Source organism: Corythoichthys intestinalis, chromosome 4 (genome assembly GCF_030265065.1).
Source record: "Corythoichthys intestinalis isolate RoL2023-P3 chromosome 4, ASM3026506v1, whole genome shotgun sequence".
NCBI classification, from domain to species: domain Eukaryota; kingdom Metazoa; phylum Chordata; class Actinopteri; order Syngnathiformes; family Syngnathidae; genus Corythoichthys; species Corythoichthys intestinalis.
In genome coordinates this window covers 8,161,567-8,184,092 of record NC_080398.1, presented here as the reverse complement: position 1 = coordinate 8,184,092, position 22,526 = coordinate 8,161,567, and the positions used below count along the sequence as shown (strand labels likewise).

General features: G+C 45.3%; 2 protein-coding genes across 7 annotated transcripts in view; both read left to right on the top strand.

The window, feature by feature from the left end:
* The window catches only part of pogzb (pogo transposable element derived with ZNF domain b), a 31,316-nt gene extending 25,521 nt beyond the window's left edge, over nucleotides 1-5,795 (top strand). Inside the window, exon 17 of the mRNA XM_057833875.1 lies at nucleotides 1,227-5,795. Coding sequence (XP_057689858.1) covers nucleotides 1,227-2,976 — 1,750 coding nt within the window. The 3' untranslated portion in view covers nucleotides 2,977-5,795. The remainder of the gene's footprint in view (nucleotides 1-1,226) is intronic.
* Nucleotides 5,796-5,972: 177 nt separating this feature from the next.
* Nucleotides 5,973-19,768, top strand: selenbp1 (selenium binding protein 1). Of its 6 annotated transcripts, none has more exons than XM_057833879.1 (12): nucleotides 5,973-6,045; nucleotides 10,999-11,052; nucleotides 11,125-11,237; nucleotides 12,252-12,437; nucleotides 16,865-16,985; nucleotides 17,052-17,234; nucleotides 17,522-17,751; nucleotides 17,820-17,898; nucleotides 17,981-18,102; nucleotides 18,164-18,250; nucleotides 19,259-19,377; nucleotides 19,448-19,767. In XM_057833879.1, the coding sequence occupies exons 1-12, from the start codon at nucleotides 6,042-6,044 to the stop codon at nucleotides 19,608-19,610; spliced, it is 1,461 nt and encodes a 486-aa protein (XP_057689862.1). In that variant the 5' UTR covers nucleotides 5,973-6,041; the 3' UTR covers nucleotides 19,611-19,767. The 6 variants fall into 6 exon arrangements, with proteins under 6 accessions (XP_057689862.1, XP_057689864.1, XP_057689860.1 ...); XM_057833877.1 differs by lacking the exon at nucleotides 5,973-6,045 and adding an exon at nucleotides 6,055-7,132; XM_057833878.1 differs by lacking the exon at nucleotides 5,973-6,045 and adding an exon at nucleotides 6,059-7,132 and having other exon boundaries at nucleotides 17,570-17,751.
* Nucleotides 19,769-22,526: the final 2,758 nt, after the last annotated feature.

Genomic DNA, 22,526 nt, shown 5'->3' with positions numbered 1-22,526 from the left:
GCCAGGTTTGGTCCGCTGAGACCAAAATGTGACATTTCTGTAACATTTTCACAATGCGTGACATTGCACATCAATGTACATTGTAGCAGTGTTTGGGTTGCTGCATTGTTTAGGATGTGCTTCAAGCTCTTGCTTGTTTTGAAACACATGGTAAGATTTGTTTTATTACCTTGACAAGAGAGAATATGCAATGTTAATTATACATATACTATATATATATATATATATATATTAGGGCTGTTAAATGATTACAAATTTGAATCGAGTTAATCACAGCTTAAAAATTGTAATTAATCGCAATTCAAAATATGCCATTTTTTTCTCTAAATTATTGTTGGAATCGAAAGATAAGACACAAGACAGATATATACAGTCAACATACTGTACATAAGTACTGTATTTATTATAACAATAAATCAACAAGACGCCATTAACGTTATTAACATTCTGTTAAAGCGATCCCTGGATAGAAAGACTTGTAGTTCTTAAAAGATAAATGTTAGTACAAGTTATAGAAATTTTATATTGAAACCGCTTTTAATGTTTTTGTTTTCAAAAAATTTGTAAAAATTTCAAACAAAAAATAAACTAGTAGCTTGCCATTGTTGATGTTAATAATTACACAATGCTCATGGTGCTGAAACCCACAAAATCAATAGCACCCAAGCGCCAGCAGAGGGCGACAAAACACCAAAAAACACAACCCATATTAATCTTTGAGCGGGGCACGTGCGTTAAATACGTCAAATATTTTAACGTGATTAATTACCAAAAAAATTACCACCCGTTAACGCATTAATTTTGACAGCCCTAATATATATATATATATATATATATATATATATATATATATATATATATATATATATATATATATATATATATATATATATATATATACATATATAGAGAATTTTATTTTTTAAGAGGGGTGCAAGAGCAGAAACTGCTTTTTCAGCCTTGTCTGTGTTTTCCGCCATTTACTGACGTCACAGGAGAACCAATGGGATTATCAGTCGACTCTCGTCGGGAATAGAATCTGGATCGTGTTAGAATATTCCCAATGGGCTGTGTACGTCAAGAATTTTTATTCCCATTCGTGCTAGGTAGCTCTTCTCCCACGGTTTCTCTGATAATGTACGTAAACGCTCGAATTGACGAGCCAGCCCTAGACTAGAAGACTCGGAGGGAGGATAATTGTGTGCGACTTGTTCTCTGTGCCACAGCGGAGTGGTCAAGCGAGAAAAAGCCCAAGACCACCTGGCTCCTCTGGAGGACCCGGACTTCTCCGAAAACGAGGCCGAGGAAAGAGCGGCCGTAAAAGAGGAGGCGCCTTCTCCGCCCCCCTCGGCGCCTCCGCCGGACGACGCCCCCGAAGAACGGGCGGACTTCCTGTCGGCCCATCAGCTGAGGGTGGCGCTGCTGGCCCTGTGCGGCGGAGCGGGCCAGGCTTCGGCCATCTTCGGCACCGAGCCGCGCCTGGTCCGCTCCTGGCTGAAGGAGGCCCGCCGCCACCTCCGGCGAAAGGGGCGGGAATGCCCGGCGCCGGACGGCGAGGCCCGACTGGCGGCCTGGGTGCTGAGCCAGCGCGAGCGCCAGCTCCCCGTCAGCGAGAGCGTCCTCTTCCACAAAGCCGCCGCGCTCAATAAAGACGGCGCCTTGGACGGCTTCCGCGTGTCCTACCAATGGGCCGTGCTCTTCATGCTCCGCCACAGGTTAGGGCCGGGACGGGCGCCCGCCCCCGCTCTGCCTCCGTATCTGTCGGCCGACGTCCGGTCTTTCAAGGACTTTGCCCGCAAAATCGTCCGCGTCCACCGTCTCCCCCGTAACGCCGTGGCCGCGGCGGACGAGCTGTGCTTGTTCGTGGACCCGCTGAGCTTTCGGGACCCCGAGCGTCGCGCCCGGGCCTTGAGCTTCGCCGGCTCGACGCCGCTGGTCACCGTGTGTCTGTCCGCGCTGGCCGACGGAAGCGCGCTGCCGGCCTTGGTGCTGAGCCACGGAGGGCCGGACGTCGAGGCGCCGGCGGCGGACTGCGCCGTGCTGGCGGCGGCCTCTCCCGACCCCTCTCCCGGGGAGGCCTTTAAGCTCTGGACGCAAAGGGTCTGGCTCCCGTACGTTTCCGGGACGCTCGGACGCGGGAAGTCCATGTTGGTGTTGGACCGGCACCACGAGCACGCGGGAGAGCTCTCTCTAGGCGCGCTGAGCGCTTCGGGCACGCTTCCGGCCGTCGTCCCCGAAGGATGCTCCTTCCTCCTGCAGCCTCTGGACCTGGCGGCCAAGCCGGCTCTGGAACGTTTCCTCATGGCCCGCTGGAACAAATTCTGCGCCGAGGGGGACGAGGAGAGAGACGATGACGACGATGCCGCCCGCGTGCTGATCCGCTGGACGGTCCGAGCCTTGGCGCGCATCAAAGGCTTACGGCGCCTCTGGAGGACTTCCTTCGAGATGACGGGGATCCTGCCGGGGGACGAGGAAAGCCCCGACCGGGAGGGCGAGCGGCGCGGCCTTCGAGAGGAGCTCGAAAATACGCTGCTGACTTCCGAAGACGGGTCGCGCCTCCCGGAAGCGGAGGACGAAGATGACGAAGACGACTCCGAAGACGGACGGACGTCTGCGGAGAAGGGCAAAGAGGACAAAGGAGAAACGGGGGCGGACGCCCACGGGGAACGCTTTGATCACAAAGAGAGAGACACTAAAGAGGCAGGAGAACCTGAGACCGACGGCGAAATAACGGCGAAAGATGACCGGCGAAAGGACAGAGAGGCCGCCGACCGGAAAGAAGAACCGGCGGCGGAAACGAAACGGCGGGGATACAAAGAACAAGAAACTCAGGAAGCGGAGGAGGACGGCGAAGAAGAGGAGGAGTCGGACGGCGAGGACCGCCGGGAGACCAGGATCGCCATCGGGGAAGAAGTGGGCCGCGAGTGGCAGATCGCCACCGAGACCGAACCTGTCGAACCCCCGCAAACGGACTGAAGGGTCTTTTGGGGAGTGCCCCATCTCAAATACTAAATCTGAATCGGAACAACCTTGCGTTAGCGTCGGTGCGCCGGCGCTAACTATAGCATCTAGTCTAGCTTCGGAGCCCATCGCAATTGTGCCAATGTGCTTTTCTCTTTTTCACTATAAAAAGTCTTTTAAATCTAACACGATGGCTTTTGCTTTCATTTGATCTGGGTTTGGTGGTCGGCATGGGTTACAAAGTGGCACTTCATCTGATCCAGAAGTGTTAGAATTTGACCTTTTAGCCAGATTGCCGGAATCACGCCAGCCAAATCGCCGGATCCGCACTAGCGCAATTCCAACGGCCCGGCCAAAAGGTGAAACTCCACGCCTTGTACTGACTCCATTTTAAAAGCTGGAAAAAGGCTTCAAAACACAAGTTGACAATTTATTCCAAGTCGACAGCAATGCAAAAACCGCAAACCGACCCAGACAAAGAGGAAGGCCGGATCCAGGCTCAAAGATCAACAGGTCACGAGAAAAGACGGCGCTTGCGACAGAATTCGGTCTTTTAAAGGCTTTATGTGGGACGAGCTATGGGCCGGAAGAAGGGTGCGTGCGGGCGGGCGGCGTTTGGGGTAATCGTCTGTTGCGGATTGGGCAGGAGAGTTCCCGCGTTACTGTTGTCAGGGCAGCGAGAGTTGAGGATTGGTCCAGCCTCAGCACCACGTGAATGGTGAGTGTCCAATGGATTCCTCTGTTATCAGATGTTCCTTGTGGGAGGAGAGGATGTCCTTTCATCGTTCTGCACCGTCCATTGTTGGTTACCAGAAGAGCTGACGGCGGGATTTGGCGGTCCATATATCTTGGCCGTTCCCTGCTCGTCTCGCTCAGTCAGCTGCACGATGCGCACGTGGAGCCCCTCTGTCAGTGTGACGTTCTTAATGTTTGTCTTCTCGGTTATGATAGGGCTGTGCTGACCCTGCAACTCTCAGTCATTCACATCCGGGCTCTCTTGTCTACCCTCTCCATCATTTATACTCCGAACATAGTATACTTGTTTTTCTAACCCAGTCTTTTTCAACTGGCTAGTGTACCGCACATTTTTTAACGTCGTCGGGCGGAGTTGCAGTAGGAAGGAAGGAGTAGGTAGGAAGTTCTCGGTCGTGTGCAGATGAGCGAGGTATTTGCTAGTGTTGCGTTCAAGAACTGCTCACATTTCTAGCCGTAAACCACCTTGCTGTCTGCAACAATGTGGACCCCAGCACATCTACTGTACATCATTTGATTAGACTCATCAAGATATACACAAAAGTGTTGAAGGAATCTGACCTCTTAGCCAGATTGCTAGAATCACGCCAGTCGAACCGGCGGACCTGCGCCGGCACAGATCCAATGACCCGGGCCGGCGAGACCCTGGCCAAAAGGCCGAACTCTGCGCGTTCACCTTACTCTTAACCCCTTGTACTGACTCTGTCTTGAAAGCTGGAAAATGGCTTCGAAGCACAAGTTGGCAATTTATTCAGGTCGACAGCAATCAAACGGCAAGGCGAAACGGACTCAGGCGAGGAGGCAAGGCCACCATATCGCAAGTCGACAAAAGGTTCACGAGAAAAATGGCAATGCTTAGTTAAAAATTCAGTCTTTTGAAGACTCTCGTGGGGCGGGCTGTGGGCAGGAAGAAAGGTGTGTTTAGGATTATTATGTTTGTGGACAGGAGGATCCGGGACTTAGGTTTTTTGTCAGGGCAATGAGGGTTGTGGATTTTGCCACTTAAGCGTCATAAGGGCTCTTGGAGTATGGTCAGCCGTGTCATCAGTTGGATATGGGCCGTTCTCCGGTGTTCCTTGTGTTGGGACGGGGCAGACCGCCATTTGTTCTGGACTGACCGGGAGAAAAGATTGCGAGAGTTGATGGTGCAGACGTGGGCTTGTCAGAGTCGATCATGCTCAGTCAGTTGCATGACGCACACTTTGGGCTTCCTTGATAAGAAGGCGTCATGTATCTCTTATGACCTACCTTCTGCTTGTTTTCCTTCAACTATGGTATGAATGTTATTTATTTGATGTTGTGGTGTTGGGTGTGTTACAGTAATATAAACAGTAAATACGAGAAACGATACTATTCCCTGATTGATTATATTAAGTGTGTTAGAATAATGCAAACAGACATTGCCAACGAGAAAAGGTACTATCTCCTTCAGTGTCCTTTCCATTTGATCCACATGTGACGATCGTTAATCCTTCCCGGTTTATTTCAACATATTGTCGAAGACAGCAAGGTGGCTGATGGCTAGAAATCCCAGCAGTTCTTGAAAGCGACACCGTCGCTTCAAAATAATCCGATGGACTTTGTGAGAAAATAAACTGCCAACTTTTATGAGAAAAACTACAAAGGCAAATGAGAAAGCCCTCAAAGCCTTGTTGTCCCACACTGTGGCAGAGACTGATAATACGTGCCTGCAAAGGCATTTTCGGCGAGATGCTCGGCCCAGATGTGGTTAAAGACATTGCCAAAGTCCCCCTGTCTGATCATTTTGAGCGTTTCAATCCAAACTGCTATAAAAAAAAAAATCAGAGACTGAGCGCGTTTGACAAAGTTTCCAGCTAAGATATGGGATTTGTGTTCATCTAGACAGGCTCACCCTGAATGAGTATAAATATTGAAGTATTATTTTATCATTAAATATAATGGACAGAAAGTCGTTTTGGAACATTTTTGGTTGGTGGTCTGCCACCAGATTTTTTTTCTAATGTAAAAACGTGCCGTGACTCAGAAAAGGTTGAAAAACACTGTCCTAAACGATGGTTCAATTCTATTCATTTTATATTGGGAGTGTTTGAGTAATACAAACAGTAAAACAGGAAAAAGATACCAATTCCAGGGAAAGAAGCTGTCCCTCTTCCTTCCCTCCCTTTGCACTTATCTGCCGAAGTCCAAAGACACCCTGCCTGCGTGTGTATGCGCGCGCCGTTTTGTTTACCTCAGTTGACCTTTCCCAGACTTTGTCCTCTCTCCACCCACCTGCCTGGCCCCGCCCCCCTCGTCATATTGTTGTCGAGTGCATCGGTGCGTGCCATTCTTCAGGCGGCGCAGAGATGGGTGAGTCATTAGTTTCTTGCTAAAACGCTTCTTTGGCGTTCTTTCAAAAACTTGAGCTCTTCAGGGTTTTTTTCGGTCATCGTTTCCTCAGTGCGCGCGAGGTGCTGTCCGTGTTTGCCTCGTGCGTGAGCGCGGGATCTGGCGTGAGTGTAATCCAACACACGTCCCAAAGTTTTCAATGCTTTTATCACATGCTCGTTTCTGGAGCGGCAGGCGGTACCAAAACGCCACAAATCCAGCATGTGCAGAAAGCAGCCAGTGGTAGACAACAAGGGAAGTTGACTGGCCCAGGTCAACGCCTCAGTTATTGATCCCAAAATTCATGAAAAAGAACAATTTGCTTGAAGAACTTTTTTTTTTAGGTAGATGCAATGAAAAGTACAGCAAAACGGTGCAAAAACACAAATCTAGCGCAAATAACCCATTTCCGTAATCTATTATAGCCAGTTATTCCTCCATGGCTTCCTCAGTTGACTGATTTTTTTGCGCCCTGATAGCCAGGTAATTAACAATATTTTTACAGTGCTTTTCATGACACGCAGAGACGCTTCACAAGAAAGATTTGAACAAAATAGCAACAACAGAAACAACAAAACAACGATGGATTAAAAGCGGGATAAGAGTAAATAAAAAAATGTAAGCGGTCAAGATAAAACCGAGATTAGGATCATGGTGGGTAAGAAAGAGTAAACGGGTATGTTTTGAGTCTGGATTTGAAAAGAGAGGGTAGATATATTGCAAAGATCGAGGGGTAGGGAGTTCCAGATCTGGGGGGCACAGTGACTAAAAACTCCGAAACTGAAGATGGCGAGATTGACACGAGGGACAGAAAGGTGGAGAATAGAGGAGGAGCAAAGGGAAAGGAGGGGGACGGTTAATACAGAGGAGATTGCGTAGGTAGGGAGGAGCCAGGCCATGGAGTGCTTTGAAGGGAATGACAAGGATCTTTGTTTGAGTGGGAGCCAGTGAAGTTGACGGAGGATGGGGGTGATGTGGTGTGTGGTGGGGGTCCGAGTGATGAGGCGTGCTGCTGAGTTTGGAAGGAGCTGCAGTTTCTGGAGGGACTTATTTGGGAGACCGAAGAGCAGTGAGTCACAGTAATCGAGCCGGGAAGTGACTAGACTACAGACGAGTGGAATCGGAAGGGAGGAGGCGAGAAATATTGAAAAGGTGGAAGTATGCCAATCCGTCGATGTCGTTGATATGGGAGCGGAAGGAGAGCGTGCTGTCGAGGGTGACGCCCAGACTCTTAACCTGAGGTAGTCTATCCAGGGCGTCTATTTCTGTGTAATGTCGGCATGTAACAAACTGGCATGTGGTGTCAGTATTTACCCATTTTTAACGTTGCAGGGTGCGCCAACCTAGCTCAACCAAAAACATCAATAAAACCAAATCGACTCCACTGACCAGTTGCACATATTTGGCAAGGCGCGTCTGCGGGAGAGCACCGTGCCTAGGTGAAGCTTTCCCTTGTTCCCCCTACTGCCCACTGGAAGTCTCTGTTGTCGTGGCAACATTTTAGAAAGAAATGACTAAGGCAATTATGGCTAACGAGTTTCAAGCTAGACCGTCGTTATGATATTATTTTCTCCGTAGTCACGCGGCTGAATGATCACATTTTATGGTCATACCATAGGTTTCCTTCTCATTAAATTGAACTTGTCTGCATATGTGGATATTGTTCTGCTCACCTTGCAGTAAACCTCGTTTTTTTGTCTCATCGTAGCTGAGCCAATTCCATTGGTCTCGCCCCCCGCTGGGACTGAAACTTTCCCTCCCTTTTCATATTGAATTTCACTTCTCCTCAACTCCTCCTCCCGTACGCCCGCTTTAAATGGATTACGCCATCCATGAGTTTATGACTGACCGAGCCGTGAAAGAAGACAGTCAATTTTTTTTCAAAAACGTATCCGTACAATACCGGTTTCAACCGATGCCAGGCGGGGATTCCAAATAATGGTAACACCGGATACAAGATATCAATCTGCCAAAGGGAACGCTAGTCTGCCGGACGGCCACGGAGAACGCTCCGCTTTGTTAGACGAGGACTGAAAAAGAAAGGTAGTAGGATTACGGTCGGAATAAAAAAATCCCCCTCCAGGAAGTGTTACATTTTTGAGAGCAAACGGGTTCTTTGAAGACTCCACAAAGCTAGCCAGGGTATTGGCGGGGTCTTAAAAAGTCTAAAAATATCTTAAATCCAATAAATTGGAACCCTAAAATGTCTCAAATTCTACAATCTCACAAAAGGTTTTAGATACGATTTGAAAGGTCTTCAAATCTATTGGTGTTACTTTTATGGAGAAAATGCGTGCTTCAGTCTCGCTTTTAAATGGTTCCATTTTTGAGGACGCCAAAACCGAACGACAAAGCGGAACTACCTGTGCTGCACGCTCATTTTCAGGTTTCAGATTTATTAAAGTTTTTTTGCCGGTATTGATGAGAAATGGGTCTTGAACTTTATTCAGTATGGTCTTAAAAAGTCTTAAATTTGGCCTGTTGAAACCTGCAGAGACCCCGGCTAGCCTTGCAAACGAGAGGGTACTTCCCGTCTGATGTTCCAGCCAACCAGAAGAAAGAGGCAGGATCAGAAAGCAACTATCTGAATACGATTCGGGATTGCAAAGACCTGTTTCTCAACTTGGGTCACAAATGCACTTCATTTTCTCATTAAAAGAACGTCACGAAAAGCTTTTATAGATGGGAAAGCGTTTTTTTTTTTTTTTTTTTTCTCCGCTAAACAAGACGTCCTACTGTGAATTGGTCACCTTTTGGCAGCGAGCCAATCCTCCCGTGAAATGGCTTTCAAATGGATCTTTCCCAGGTTGATATGAGGAATATACTCAATGGAACCGTTTATCTTGATTGATATGTGGAGTATTTGTGGAACAATCAATCTGGTGTGACGGCCACCAGGGAAGCGGCAGGTGGTATACAACAACTTGAGGCTCTATGTATTTGACACACAACTCTGATGTCTGCACTCGCAAAGTCGTGGAGGTGTAAAGAAAAAAAAAAAGTGAGTAGCCCAACCTTTGGATTTTCTTTGTTCAGGGTGAGAGGGAGGAGAAAGGATTTCGGGCCTCAAAAGCAAGGGCGTAGGTTTTCCATAGGGACATAGCAACTTTTCAGGATGTTCAAATTGTCCCCACCAACTTTTACGCAACCTTATTTGCATTATATAATGACTTCAATCATATAGATCATTTAGATTGTCTTCCCACGTTGTAAGGATAGAATTAACCCTACCATTATTAAGTGAATCAGAGTACTTTCAATATGTTCAGACTGACATTGACCCCTTTTCACTTGCTGAATGTGCTAGTCCATCCCCCCCCGAAACGCACGTTTGATTGGCTGATGACTTGACCCCTCCCTACACACACACACACACACGTTCACTGGCGGTGTTCTGTCACAATTTTCCCCCTGATAATATTTAGCTCCCGAAGCTTTGGTGGTGGTGGATAAGCCCTCGTTTACATTCAGTTGGACTTTCAATGTTATCCAAAGGTGCTAACTAAACAAGTTACATCATAAACATACGCGTGCAACATTAATATGGCATAAATAAATACTTAAAGACACAGCGAAGACGTTAACAGTGAGAGAGCGACGTGCAGTTGAGTTGTGGGCAGCCACATGGCAGGATGTGTCTGAAGAGAACTTTTCTACATGTTCGTCCAAGATCAAACGTAAGTAATTATGCCTTTCTTTATCGAAAGTTTGTAGTGAGAACCGCTGCATTCGCCGCTATTTTTAACATTACGTGCATGCGCAGAACCTTTTTTGCATTCCTGGATAGTTAAGAGATGATGAACAAGTTTGTATTTTTTATGTATGCTAATATAATTTGTGTTTAAATTTGCCTATAAAATCCAGACACTTATTCTGAAAGTTTTCCAAATGTTTCTTAGTTGTTTTTGAAAACAAAGGCTTGAATCGAACGGTGTACCACCTAATCCTATACATATGCACTGCAAAACCCCACCTCCTTAAAACTGTGGAAAAATAAAAAAATACATTCTCTCGTTTTCAGTCTACGAAATCTGCTTCAAGTAAATTTTACTCAGATTTCTTGAAATAAGAAAAAGAGCTAGCAGAAAATACTTATAGAAACTTTTTTTTTTGCTTCAAATATTTCATATTTTAAAAAACTTGTTTGTCAGAAATGTTCTTAATTCAAGAATAGATATTTTTCAAAAGTCAAAACATTTGAAAGCATTTTTTTTTTTTTTGACACATTAATCAGTTAACTAGCCTTTAAGACTCAATACAAGATAAATAAGAGAAAATTATTCGACGAGATTGAAGAAAAATGATCAGATTTATACAGATTTATTTAACATGAATCATTTCGCCTTTCAATGAATTAGGTTCATAGTGGTGAGAAATGTGGCTCTGACCCCTGTTCACCTAATCTGTTTGGTTTTATTAATGTCAAACCAGTTTGAACAGCTCAGCCAACAGCTATCAAACTGCATGACGAGCAAAAACATAAGCCAGATGCTGCAATCGTCATACGTAACTGTATACGTGCTTGGTTGTAATAGTGCAACTAGTTTACACTAACCCAACAGTAAATTCTGTATTTGTTATTTGAAGCATCTTGTATTTATTTACAAAAGGTTGCTGCGCACTTGCCGTGTCTCCTTTTCTGCAAACCACAGTTGGACAGGGTCAAAGAAAAAGTTCTCCACTTTATCTGATTGCATTTGCTCGCAGAAGGAAGATGGCAAGACAAAATGCATTCTTTGCATGATAGCTAGCACACTTTTTTCGTTTTTGTTTTGGCTCAATGGTATCGCCACGCGGTGCCTCGCAAAGACTTGGCGGAACGGAGACACTCAACTCGGCGGCCCGCCTCGGCCTCCCTCCTTCCGTCCTCTTAAAGCGCCTCGGTCGGCCGTTTCCATGACGCCGCTCGTGACCGTCGGCCTTGTTTGTGTGCAGCTGCGTGCTCGGGATGTGGACCAGGATACCAAAGCCCGCTCCACGCCATGAAGGGTGAGCGTCCGCTCGCGCGCGCGCGCTCACTCGTAGACGTGAGCGCCAATCGTACTGTGTGTGTGTTGCAAGGCGAGCGCGAGAAGATCGTGTATCTTCCGTGCATCTACCGCAACACGGCCACCCGTCAGGCCGACTACTTGGCCACGGTGGACGTGGACCCTGAATCTCCATCCTACTGCCAGGTGACGCCGTCGCCGCCATCGCCGCTGTCGTCCTGTTTTGACCGCTTTCTCGGCGTGCGAACAACTTTACGCTGGAATTGAGGGAAACGAGTTCCATCGACGGAGCCGCTACTACAAATGTTACTGCCACTCAGCGGACACAATAAAAGTAGTTCTTTTTAACAACCACGAAACCAAGGAAATACTGAGAGTGTAACCTAAGCGGCCAAATTGAAAGCCTCGCCATATTCGGTAGAGGCGAGTGGTCACTCATGCCCCAAAATATTACTCTTCGACACCTACCCTGCAAATTTGCGAAGCCTAATCTATCGATTGATTGCGAAATTCCTTTTGTGACCTTGGACCTCATGATCCTCAATTCAATCACTTCAAACATATCCCGCAGGGAATCAAGACGTGATTTGTTCTTCTTGAACACAAATATATTTCTGACCTTTGACCTCCAAATGGGACTCTGAGTGCCATTCACAAAGGATAGAGATCTAATCAAATGGATTTATCACAGGTAATCGCCCAATCCATTTGAAGCGGGGGGCTGAATGAATGTTCCCACTTCGAATGGATTGGACGTCTACCACCTGGAGCGAATCGCCTCTTGCGTTTATACGACAAACACAAATGTACGTCTGACCTCACGACCCCAAAACGTGACTCTTTCCGTGCACTTGACGATAGTAGACGTCCAATCAAATGGTAGACGTCCGATCCAATCGTTTGTCGGGTGCCGGCCCTCCCGCTTCAAACGCATTGGACGTCGAGCCGCGTCAATAGCAGCGGACGGTTGAATAGCAGATGCTTTGACATTAAAAAAAGTCTTAATAATAAGCTAGTTACAGCTTCATTTCAATGTCAGCGCACTGACTTTGACGGGAACATCGCCCCTACTAATATGGCCGCCCTGAGGCCACCCAAAACTCTTTTCACTCTTTTGCCGTCAATGGAAATGACTTAGATGACCGACGATTCTTCCGTTTGATGAGATGCAAACGTGACCATCTTCAAGACGGCTTTCAGGTGGTCCACCGTCTTCCGATGCCCAACGTGAACGACGAGCTCCACCACAGCGGCTGGAACGCCTGCAGCAGCTGCTTCGGCGACGCCTCCAAGAAGCGCGACCGCCTCATCCTGCCCGCCCTCATCTCCTCCCGGATCTACGTGGTGGACGTCGGCAGCGACCCCAGGAGACCGGCGCTCCACAAGGTTCGACGTCCGCCCGTGGAAAAGTTTCCTTCCAAAAGCTTGTCGTTCCCTCGTCCGCACGTAACGAAGACGGTTGAGAAAAAAAAAATAACAGCTGAGCCTCTAAAACTAAACTAGATTTTTGATGTCAAAGAGTACAGCGGTATGAAAAAGTATCTGAACCTTTTGGCGTTTCTCACATTTCTGCATAAAATGACCATCAAATGTGATCTGATCTTTGTCAAAATCACACGGATGTAAAAACAGTGTCTGCTTTACTAAAACCATCCAAACATTTATTGGGTTTCTCATTTTAATTAGGATAGCATGCAAACAATGACAAAAGGGGGAAAAAGAAGTCAGTGAACCATCACATTTAATATTTATTGGCAGTGGAAGTGAACCCTCTGCCTAAGGCGATTTAAAGAGCAATTGAAAACAATTTTTACCAAACAATTGAAGTCAGGTGTGTGCCCAATCACTTATGAGTGGTTTAAAGCTGCCCTGCCCACAATAAAACACACACCTGGTAAGAATTGTCTTGATGGGAAGCATTGTCTGATGTGCATCATGGCTCGGACAAAAGAGCTGTCTAAAGACCTGCGATCCTGCAGTCGTCACACTTTTTTTGTTACAAACTGACCCCGGCCCCTCATCAGAGAAGGGAAGAGGTATGTGGCCCTCACAGGAAAAAGTTTGGGGACCCCTGGTTTAAATGCTTAAATCCCACAATTCTTTATCGATATGGACGTGAAACAGTTCAATTCAATTCAATTCAATTTTATTTGTATAGCCCACAATCACAACAGAGGTCTCAAAGGGCTTTACAGAGGCAATATGATACACAATTAGAAATGAAGCAACAAAGATGAATAGATACAGTTCAAGTCCTGGGTATCCCCTATCCTAAGACCCTCCATGCCGGCAAGGAAAAACTCCAAAAACTCCAGAGTCAATTGGGAGAAAAATGAGAAACCTTGGGGAGTACCACAGTCAGGAGAGATCCACTCCCAGGACGGATAGACAGGAACCCCAGAACGGCTAATGGGAATTAGCAAGCGAAATTGTAGTCCGTAAAAATACAGTGGAGTAAAGGAGCAAGAAGAGGTCCCTCTGGTCAGATGAGACGGGGGTAGCAGCGAGGACGTCAATCCAGCCAGGGGTCCGGATAGTCAGGAGGCTGCAGCTGAAAAATAGCCCCTCCCCAGAGGGGAGGGGGGAAAGGGGACACCGGGTGACTAGTGATGAAGAGACTAGACAACTAGATATTAACAATGGAAAATAGAAATAAAGTAAGACAAATAGTAGGTAGAGTAAGAAAAGGAGATAGAACTCAGCGGCTGTACTGCCCCCAGCATTATAGCTTCTAGTGCAGCTTAAACTAAACTGTGAGTCTACTCCGACTTCAACTAGCCTAACCATAAGCTTTGTCGAATAGGAACGTTTTTAATCTAATCTTAAATGTGCAAACTGTCTCGGCTTCTTTAATACTAGCTGGAAGCTGATTCCATAAAACAGGGGCTTGGTGGCTAAAGGCTCTAGCTCCGACAGTACTTTTAGAAACCGTGGGAACTACCAGTAGACCTGCATTCTGAGATCGGAGTGTTCTGTTGGGGCGGTATGGGACGAGAGCATCGGTGAGATAAGATGGCCCCAACCCATTAATGGTCTTAAATGTAAGAAGGAGTATTTTAAATTTAATTCTAAACTCGACTGGAAGCCAGTGAAGTGCCTGGAGCACAGGGGTGATGTGCTCTCTTCTATTGGTTCCTGTTAAAAGTCTTGCTGCTGCGTTTTGGACTAGCTGAAGACCTTTTAGAGAGTTTTTAGGACAAGCTGCAAGTAGGGAGTTACAGTAATCCAATCTCGATGTAACGAACGCGTGAATTAATTTTTCTGCATCACTTTTAGATAAAATATTTCTAATTTTGGCAATGTTGCGCAGGTGAAAGAAAGCCGTTCTACAGGTTTGTTTAATGTGTGCTTTAAACGATAAGTCAGGGTCAAATAAAACTCCTAGGTTTTTAACTGTGGCGCTGGAGGCTACACTTACATTGTCCAGAGTGACTATCTGGGCAGATAAAGAGTCTCTAACACTTTTCGGGCCTATTATAAGGACTTCTGTCTTTTCAGGGTTAAGTAGAAGATAGTTAGTGCTCATCCAGGTATTTATATCTCGGACGCAGGCGCTTAGTTTTTCTACTTGCCTGACCTGCTCAGGTTTAATTGATAAATACAGTTGTGTGTCGTCAGCGTAACAGTGAAAGTTAATGCTATGTTTTCTGATGATATTACCTAGAGGAAGCATATACAGCGTAAACAAGATGGGCCCGAGGACAGATCCTTGCGGCACACCATAACTAACTCTAGAGTACGATGATGATTGCTGGTTTACATTGACGAACTGGTACCTATTAGATAAATATGATTTAAACCAGCATAGGGCTGCTCCTCTAATGCCTATGTCACATTCTAATCTCTGCAATAAGATATTATGGTCGACTGTGTCAAAGGCTGCGCTCAGGTCCAGCAGAACCAGGATCGAGACTAATCCAACGTCAGCGGCAAGTAACAAGTCATTAGTTACTTTAACTAATGCGGTTTCAGTGCTATGATGAGCTCGAAAGCCAGACTGGAACTGTTCAAATAAACTATTGTCCTGTAGGTGCTGACAGAGCTGTTGAATTACCACTCTTTCAAGGACTTTGGAGAGAAATGGTAAGTTAGAAATAGGTCTATAATTGGCCAAAATATCAGGATCAAGAGTAGATTTTTTCAAGAGCGGTTTAATAACTGCATATTTAAAGGACTGCGGCACGTAGCCAGTAACTAATGAGGTATTTATTATATTTAAGATAGTGTCAATAGTTAGAGGCAGGGTCTCTTTAAAAAGTTTGGTTGGGATTGGGTCGAGGAGGCACGTTGATGGTTTGGAGGACATTATAATAGAAATTAAATCAATTTGGTCTACAGTGGTAAAGTTATTTAATATTTTAGAGGGTTTTATAGGAGATTCCGAATTCTTTGTCTGCACTTTATCAGACCTAATAACTGGAAGTGATTCATTTATTTTATTTCTAATAGTTGCGATTTTATTGTTAAAAAATTTTAGGAAGTCATCACAGCTAAGGGTGGTTGGGATATAACAGTCTCGATTCTTTGTCAAAAGCAAAAGAACCGTGCGGGTAGCATTTATTTTACGTCATTATTGCGAAGTATAATGCCAATGCTGTAGCGGCTAATTTCTCCCATTGATTTTTTTCCCCACAACGTTTCAAAATGCATGCATGGTACCAAAAATATAATAATTGCCTTTAATCCTCAAACAAATCACTCCTGAGACAAGGGTTAGAGCATGGGTGTCCAAACCTGTCCTCAAGGGCCGCTGTGGGTCCTGGTTTTTATTCCTACCAATCGAGCACAGACAGTTTAACCAAAGAAGTTTGTGCTAAAACAAGCAGCACCTGACTGCAATCAACTGATTACACTTGTGAGACACCAGATTGGTGAAAAGATGTTGTCTTGTTGTGTAGGAAGGAAATCTATGTGGAACAGTTTGGACACCACTGGGTTTAGGGCTGGGGTTACCCTAACCCTTCCTGTTTGTGTGCCGTACAGCTTTTGTACTTTTTCAGCCTAAATCCGACGTTAGATCGCTGCATGTGTTTGAGAAAAACTACGACTGACTGCAAATAACTGAAGCGGAGTGTGGGACAGCCCCCTACGAAAGGCGTGCCACAGTGTCTGGGGAATCTGTCCCGTCAATATAATGATGAAGTCTATGGCTATTGTTTTTGCGATATTAACAATTCTTTTATAGGTCAATCTGAGGTCAACCAGCCCCCCGTTTGATTCAAAATGGTATCAATCATTTGGGGGGCTTGAGATATTCATTTCAAGCGATGACCCCAATTTACTGCAAAATGGACCCGAAGGGGAGACATTTTTGTGCTAGTTGTTGGGACTCCGATCTGTTATCGAGGGAGTTGGTACGCTTCATCAGTAGCAACGGAGGTGCCGCGATTGACTTCGTCACTCGAAAAAATATCTGAAAAACGATAGCAGCACAAATGCACATTTTTACAGAAGCAATGAGCAGAAATGTAGCTTAAAGGAATGGCACCACTTCGGGCCCATTTTGCAATGAATGGGAGGCTGCGTGATATCATCGCAGGAACTTAATATCTCCAAAGTGATGGCAGCACAAATGAAATTTTTTGCAGCCCAAACAGTGGACGACATGCGGGGCTGGTTGACCTCAGTTTGACCAATAAGAGAATGAATTTGTCAAAAACGCTAACAGCACTAACGAATGACATCACTTTTGTAAAAATTTGCAACTGACGGGGGGCCAACTTCACGGAGGTCCATAGCGACGCCCAAAAACAGTCAGGATGATGCCGACCGATCGGTAGAGCTCAACTATAAAGCTCCTTGTCATTTGCCAGACGGTGGAAGCCGTGGATCTGTACTGGAAATGCGGCCTGGCCAACCCTCACACCAGCCACTGCCTGGGCAGCGGTCAGATCCTCATCAGTTGCATGGGAGACCCGTCCGGGGCGGGCAAAGGTCCGTTCCGGCGGCGAGTGCCACCTCGCCGACTTTAGGGACTACAACTTCTCGGCGATCCCTCAGGCGGTTTCGTGCTACTGGACGGCGAGACCTTCGAGGTGACGGGCAACTGGGAGAGTCCCGGCGAGGCCGCTCCCTTCGGCTACGACTTTTGGTACCAGCCTCGCCACAACGTGATGATCAGCAGCGAGTGGGGGGCTCCCAAGTTCCTCGCTGATGGTTTTAATCCGGCTCACGTCGCAGAAGGTAAGAACAAAGAGGAGCGGAATATTTTCCGCCTTCACTGATCTGGCTTATTATGGGGCATTCTGGGCTCAGGTTCTGTACATTTTGGAGCACTTCCCGTTGATTTTTGGCCAATCCCAGGTCACTTTCTCTTCAGTGGTCACTTTGTGTTGACATTGGGACATTTCCAGGTCACTTCCTGTTGATTAGCTCTGAAAGGGTGTCATAAATGATTGTAGTCCCGAGTCAAGACTGATGTTCGGCGTTCCAAAATGTCACAAATAAGGAGTCGACCGATCCAACTTCAGCTTCTAGTCGTCGTCGGCGTGGTGTTAGCGAGTTCCTCATTGTTCCAGGCCAGTACGGAACTTCCCTCCACGTGTGGGACTGGACCACTCGTAAGAGGGTGCAGACCCTGGATCTGGGAGAAGAGGGCGCCATTCCTCTGGAGATCCGCTTCCTCCATGACCCCGCCGCCGCCGAGGGCTTTGTGGGCTGCGCTCTCAAGGGGAGCGTCTTCCGCTTCTACAAAGCGTCGGTGAGCGAACCTCTCTCCGTGACTGTTTATCGTCTACGGTCCATCTTTGTTCCGTCGGTGTCCTCCAGACGGGAAAGTGGTCCGCGGACAAAGTCATCGGTGTTCCCAGCAAGAAGGTCGAAGGATGGATGCTACCCGAGATGCCGGGTCGGCATTAGCCCGCCGTGCCGCCCGAGCCCAACTCTCGCCTTCCCGCCCCTCCGTCACTTCCTTGTTTTTGCGTCCGCAGGTCTGATTACTGACATTCTGATCTCTTTGGACGACCGCTTCCTTTACTTCAGCAATTGGCTGCACGGCGACATCAGGCAGTACGACATTAGCGACACCAAGAACCCTCGACTCGTCGGACAGGTCCGACGCCACCGGACGTCGGCCTCTGGGTAGACGCCATCACTTTTTTTTCTGTCGTCAGGTGTTTTTGGGTGGCAGCCTCACCGCCGATGGACCTGTAAGAGTCCTGGACGACCCGGAAAAGCAGCCCGCCCCTCGTTTCATCCAGGTATTTCGGATTCAATCTTCCCGTCCTGCGCTACAGCTGTCAGTCTGCAGCAGGGTGTCCAAACTACGGGCTGCTGCCCAGTTTTGCAAATGATGAAGATACCGTTGTACAAGAAGCTTGAGTTGAGCCTTCATTCTCACCTTTAACACTAGATAGAGGTAGTCAGTGCCACTCCATGACCTCAAACCTGATCACATGTTGAAATCAATGTAGGAAACTAGACGTCTACCGATATGAGATTTTTAAAGGCTTTTTTTTTCCAAAAATCAATTCACCTGATTGACGATTTTGTAAGCTGATATTTTGAGGCCGATATCCTGTTTTTAGAAGAAAAAAAAAAAAAATGAAAGCACGTCGATTATAAAAGGCAATTATGTAACTGTGTAAATTCAATATTCCTGCTGCTACTTCATTTTGTAACACTGACCACTAGGTGTTGCAAAACCACGATACAGCCATAACAGCTAACCTGTTATATTGGCTGTATGTTGAGCGACAAGGTATTTTCATAGGCCGATACCGGTAAAAAAAAAAAAAAAAAAAAAAAATCAGCCGATTGCCAATTTTGTAAGCCAATATTTGAGGCCGATGTAAACGACAATTCAAACAAACCCTCATTGTATAAATCTAAATCATAGAAGTTCAATATTTCTTCTGCTACTTCATTTTGTAACACTGGCCATTAGGTGGTGCAAAATCGCAATGTGAACATAACAATTAACCTGTTATACTGGCTGTATATCAGCCGATCTTGAATATTGTCCAAATATCGGTTCGCCGTTATAGAAGCTTCATAAGAGACATCATCACCCAAACGACAAACATAGCAGTTCTCCTCTTATTTTGGCTAAATATTGGCGGATCTCGAAAAACAAGTCAGTATATCGGCTGACCTCGATAGGAAACTGTCGATTTCTTGCATCCTTTTTCTAAAAGCGGCCTTCCCTCAGACAAAAGTTTGGACCCCCCCCCACCGACCAACGGTATATGTCTTATCTGGCTGTCCAGGGAAAGCGTATCCACGGTGGTCCTCAGATGTTACAGTTAAGTTTGGACGGTCGCAGGCTTTATGTAACAACATCGCTCTACAGTGGCTGGGACAAACAGTTCTACCCCGAAATGATCCGGTCAGTGGCGCCCGCCGTTTCTCTCGTATGTATTTTGACATGACGTGACCGGACTCCACGCGGCTTCCAGGGAAGGGTCGGTCATGATGCAGATCGACGTGGACTCCGAGCGCGGGGGTCTGAGCCTCAACGAGAACTTCCTTGTGGACTTTGGCAAAGAGCCCGGCGGTCCGGCGCTGGCTCACGAGCTGAGGTACCCCGGAGGAGACTGCACGTCCGACATCTGGCTGTGAAAGTGCAAAACGTCAATCAACTAAGAACGCATCCATAGTAATCACCGCACGACTTCCTATCTTGTGAACACGTGATTTGATTTGTGCCAGTTTACAGGACTGGACTTCATGCAATAAAATGTTGACGCATAGAAATGAAAAAAGTGTGGTTGTTTCACAAATTTAAAGTGAAATAGGAAAAAGGAGGAATTCAGGAATGAATTCCTCCTTTTTATGTATATTTTAAAAATGTTCCCCCTCAAAAAAATATTTCAAGTCATTGGCTGCTGTGCTGTAAGGAGTGAAAACTACACTACCCAGCATGCAATGGGATGACCTATTGGGCAACATGACATTATGTTGACGGACGTTCAATGCGAGTGAAAGCAAAAGTGGTTGGATAGATTTTATTAACAGACTTAAGGTCCAAATCACAACACGGCACAAGCAAAAGATTTTAGAAAATAATAATGATAAAAAGTGAACTACAGTAAACAACACTGGGTCTCTTAGCAACCCACCCAGCAATCCACTTTTAAAGTGCTTCCAAAACTGTGACAAGCAGCATGTAAAACTGTGCAAAATGTTAGGCCCAACACAATGGCATTCCAAAATCTAAAAATGAAACATCAGTATCCTTAAAACAGACTGGAGAGTATTCAGCCGAGCTGCTACAAACATTTCTGAAGCACTGCTCCATCTGGGCCTTTTTAACAAGATTCTCAGAGAGTCATTATATGGCACTTGCAGTCAGGACTGTTCCTGACCAATTTGGGGCCCTAGGCAACACATTTGTTGCCCCCCCCATTTTCACCACATACTGTATATCTAAACACTCACACTGAAAAAGCAAATTATCTCTTTGTAATTTATTATATATTTAAAAAAAAAAAACAACAACAAACAAGTGCATAAATTAAAAGAAAAATGCTGTAATAACTATTCAACCGCATCAATAAAAAAACACTTCAAAAACAAATGCATTGAGTAAATTAGAATTGTTATTACAATATGAGCACCCACACAAACCTATATAAAGACACACAAAACGCTTTAAAATGTAACTTTTTTTTTTCACCTTGACCTATAACCTTGTCTTCCCTGATGCAAAAGCATCTATTGCACTTTCATACGACTGTTGTTTTGGAAGGTGCACTTCTTTCCTGGACTTGGTGCTAATATGGATAAGTTGGCTGTAAAAGATGGCCCAGGATGTACAGAGGTAGAAGGAAAATATTTCAGAAGAGCATCTACAAAGAGAAGAAAGTGGAATGTTACATTATATTAGTCAAATAGCTCTTGACTGTGAAACCAGCATGACATAACCATAATGGCGCCTAAATTCTTGCGGCCTACTGTACCTGTCTATTGGATCCGGCCACTATCTTTGATGGGCGTGGTTAAAAAAAAATACAATTTTGAAGCACGGCAACTACACAGGACTACCCATCCAATAATAATGAATACAATAATATAGCAAAAAAAAAAAAAATTGAATATGTTTTTACATGAACATGATCGGCATTTTAATGAATTAATGACACATTTAATCACAAATGTTTGCATTTAAATCCGTGGCACTTTTAGTCCTCCCATACCACAGAACTTTGAAATGATTAATTCCATATTTAATGGTGTATTTATTTAATTAACCTTGGCACTTTTAGGCAAGGTAACTTTATTTGAAAAGCACAATTTAACACAAGGTAAAAGTGGTTCTCATCACATGAAAATAAGCAAGACAATTTTAGTCTCGCATACACGTTGTCCAAATTTTTCTAAAATCCACAGGTGGCTGGATACTGAAAATATTTCTAAAACAACAGCCAGTATAATTTTGCTTTAGCACTAAGTCATATAAGCTCTATGTATGTAAATAACCGCTAGCTTGCAGTTGCGCTAAATCTACGTGCTTATGCTGTTGATAAAAATCATCACGACAAACCTCTGTTTTTCTTCACGTCTTTGCTGTCTTCTTTCTTTTTCTTCCTACCCGGAGGGCTTTTGTCTTTTCATGAAGTTGACTTGACACCGTAACGTCGCTCAATTTCGGAGGCTATAAATAACACCTTCGGGAAGCTCGCTGGTCTGCTGGGTGGTGAGTGAGACTAGGGCTGTAGTGAAATTATCGCATCACAGGAAAAAGTGAAACGGGCAGAAGGCACACTAGAAAAATGATTTCATTATTATCTAAAGACGTATTATGAACGGTTTTGTTGTTCTTTTGTTTTATTGTTGTGTATAATTTTTTGAATACGGCTATCATCAAATATTATTTGAATATTTTTCTTGACTCCTTTTTGGATGCTGGTGCGCCCTTAGGCGGTTGCCTAAATCGCCTTATGAGTGGCACGGGTCTGCTTGCAGTCTCTGAAAGTTTAGTTAAAAGTATTAGAAGTTTGAGTGTGACCACAACGGCTAAACTACTTATTAAAACAATCAGATAGACAACACAGCTGCCATTGACAGTGCTGGACGTCCAGCACCCTCCATGGGACGGAAATGAGCTAGTCCTCCAAGTTGAAAACAATTGGATGTCTATCATTATCACTGGCAAACATTTGGGATCCATTTTTTTTTTTTTTTGTAATTAATTTTCAATACTTTAGCTTTTGAACATTTTTGTATTTTTTTATTTTGAAACGACATTTAATGTTCTTTACAGTATTTAGTATTTTTGTATTCATCCTATTTTCATATACTCCTCTAAGGTTTTATCGATATTTGCTAAATGTCAATAGAGGCATCAAGGGTTCAAATTTGGACGTTACTGGGTGACGAATATTTTTTAAAAAGTGACTCTCGAATATTCCCGACAGGTTTTTTTCAAACCATCATTTGAAAGCTGAATATGACAAAGATGTTGCTGCGCATTTCAAGAGTCTTTGCCCCGACCAATATGGCGCGCGTTCGCGTTCGACGGGGCACAGAAAGTTG

Bases quoted from the DNA above. Each gene is read 5' to 3' on its own strand.
- selenbp1 (XM_057833877.1), top strand. From the start codon at position 7,027: ATGGGGGTGATGTGGTGTGTGGTGGGGGTCCGAGTGATGAGGCGTGCT. The intron at 7,133-10,998 runs GTGAGTCACAGT...GTTTGTGTGCAG, and splicing joins ATTTGGGAGACCGAAGAGCA to CTGCGTGCTCGGGATGTGGA. The intron at 12,438-16,864 runs GTTCGACGTCCG...GTCATTTGCCAG, and splicing joins GGAGACCGGCGCTCCACAAG to ACGGTGGAAGCCGTGGATCT.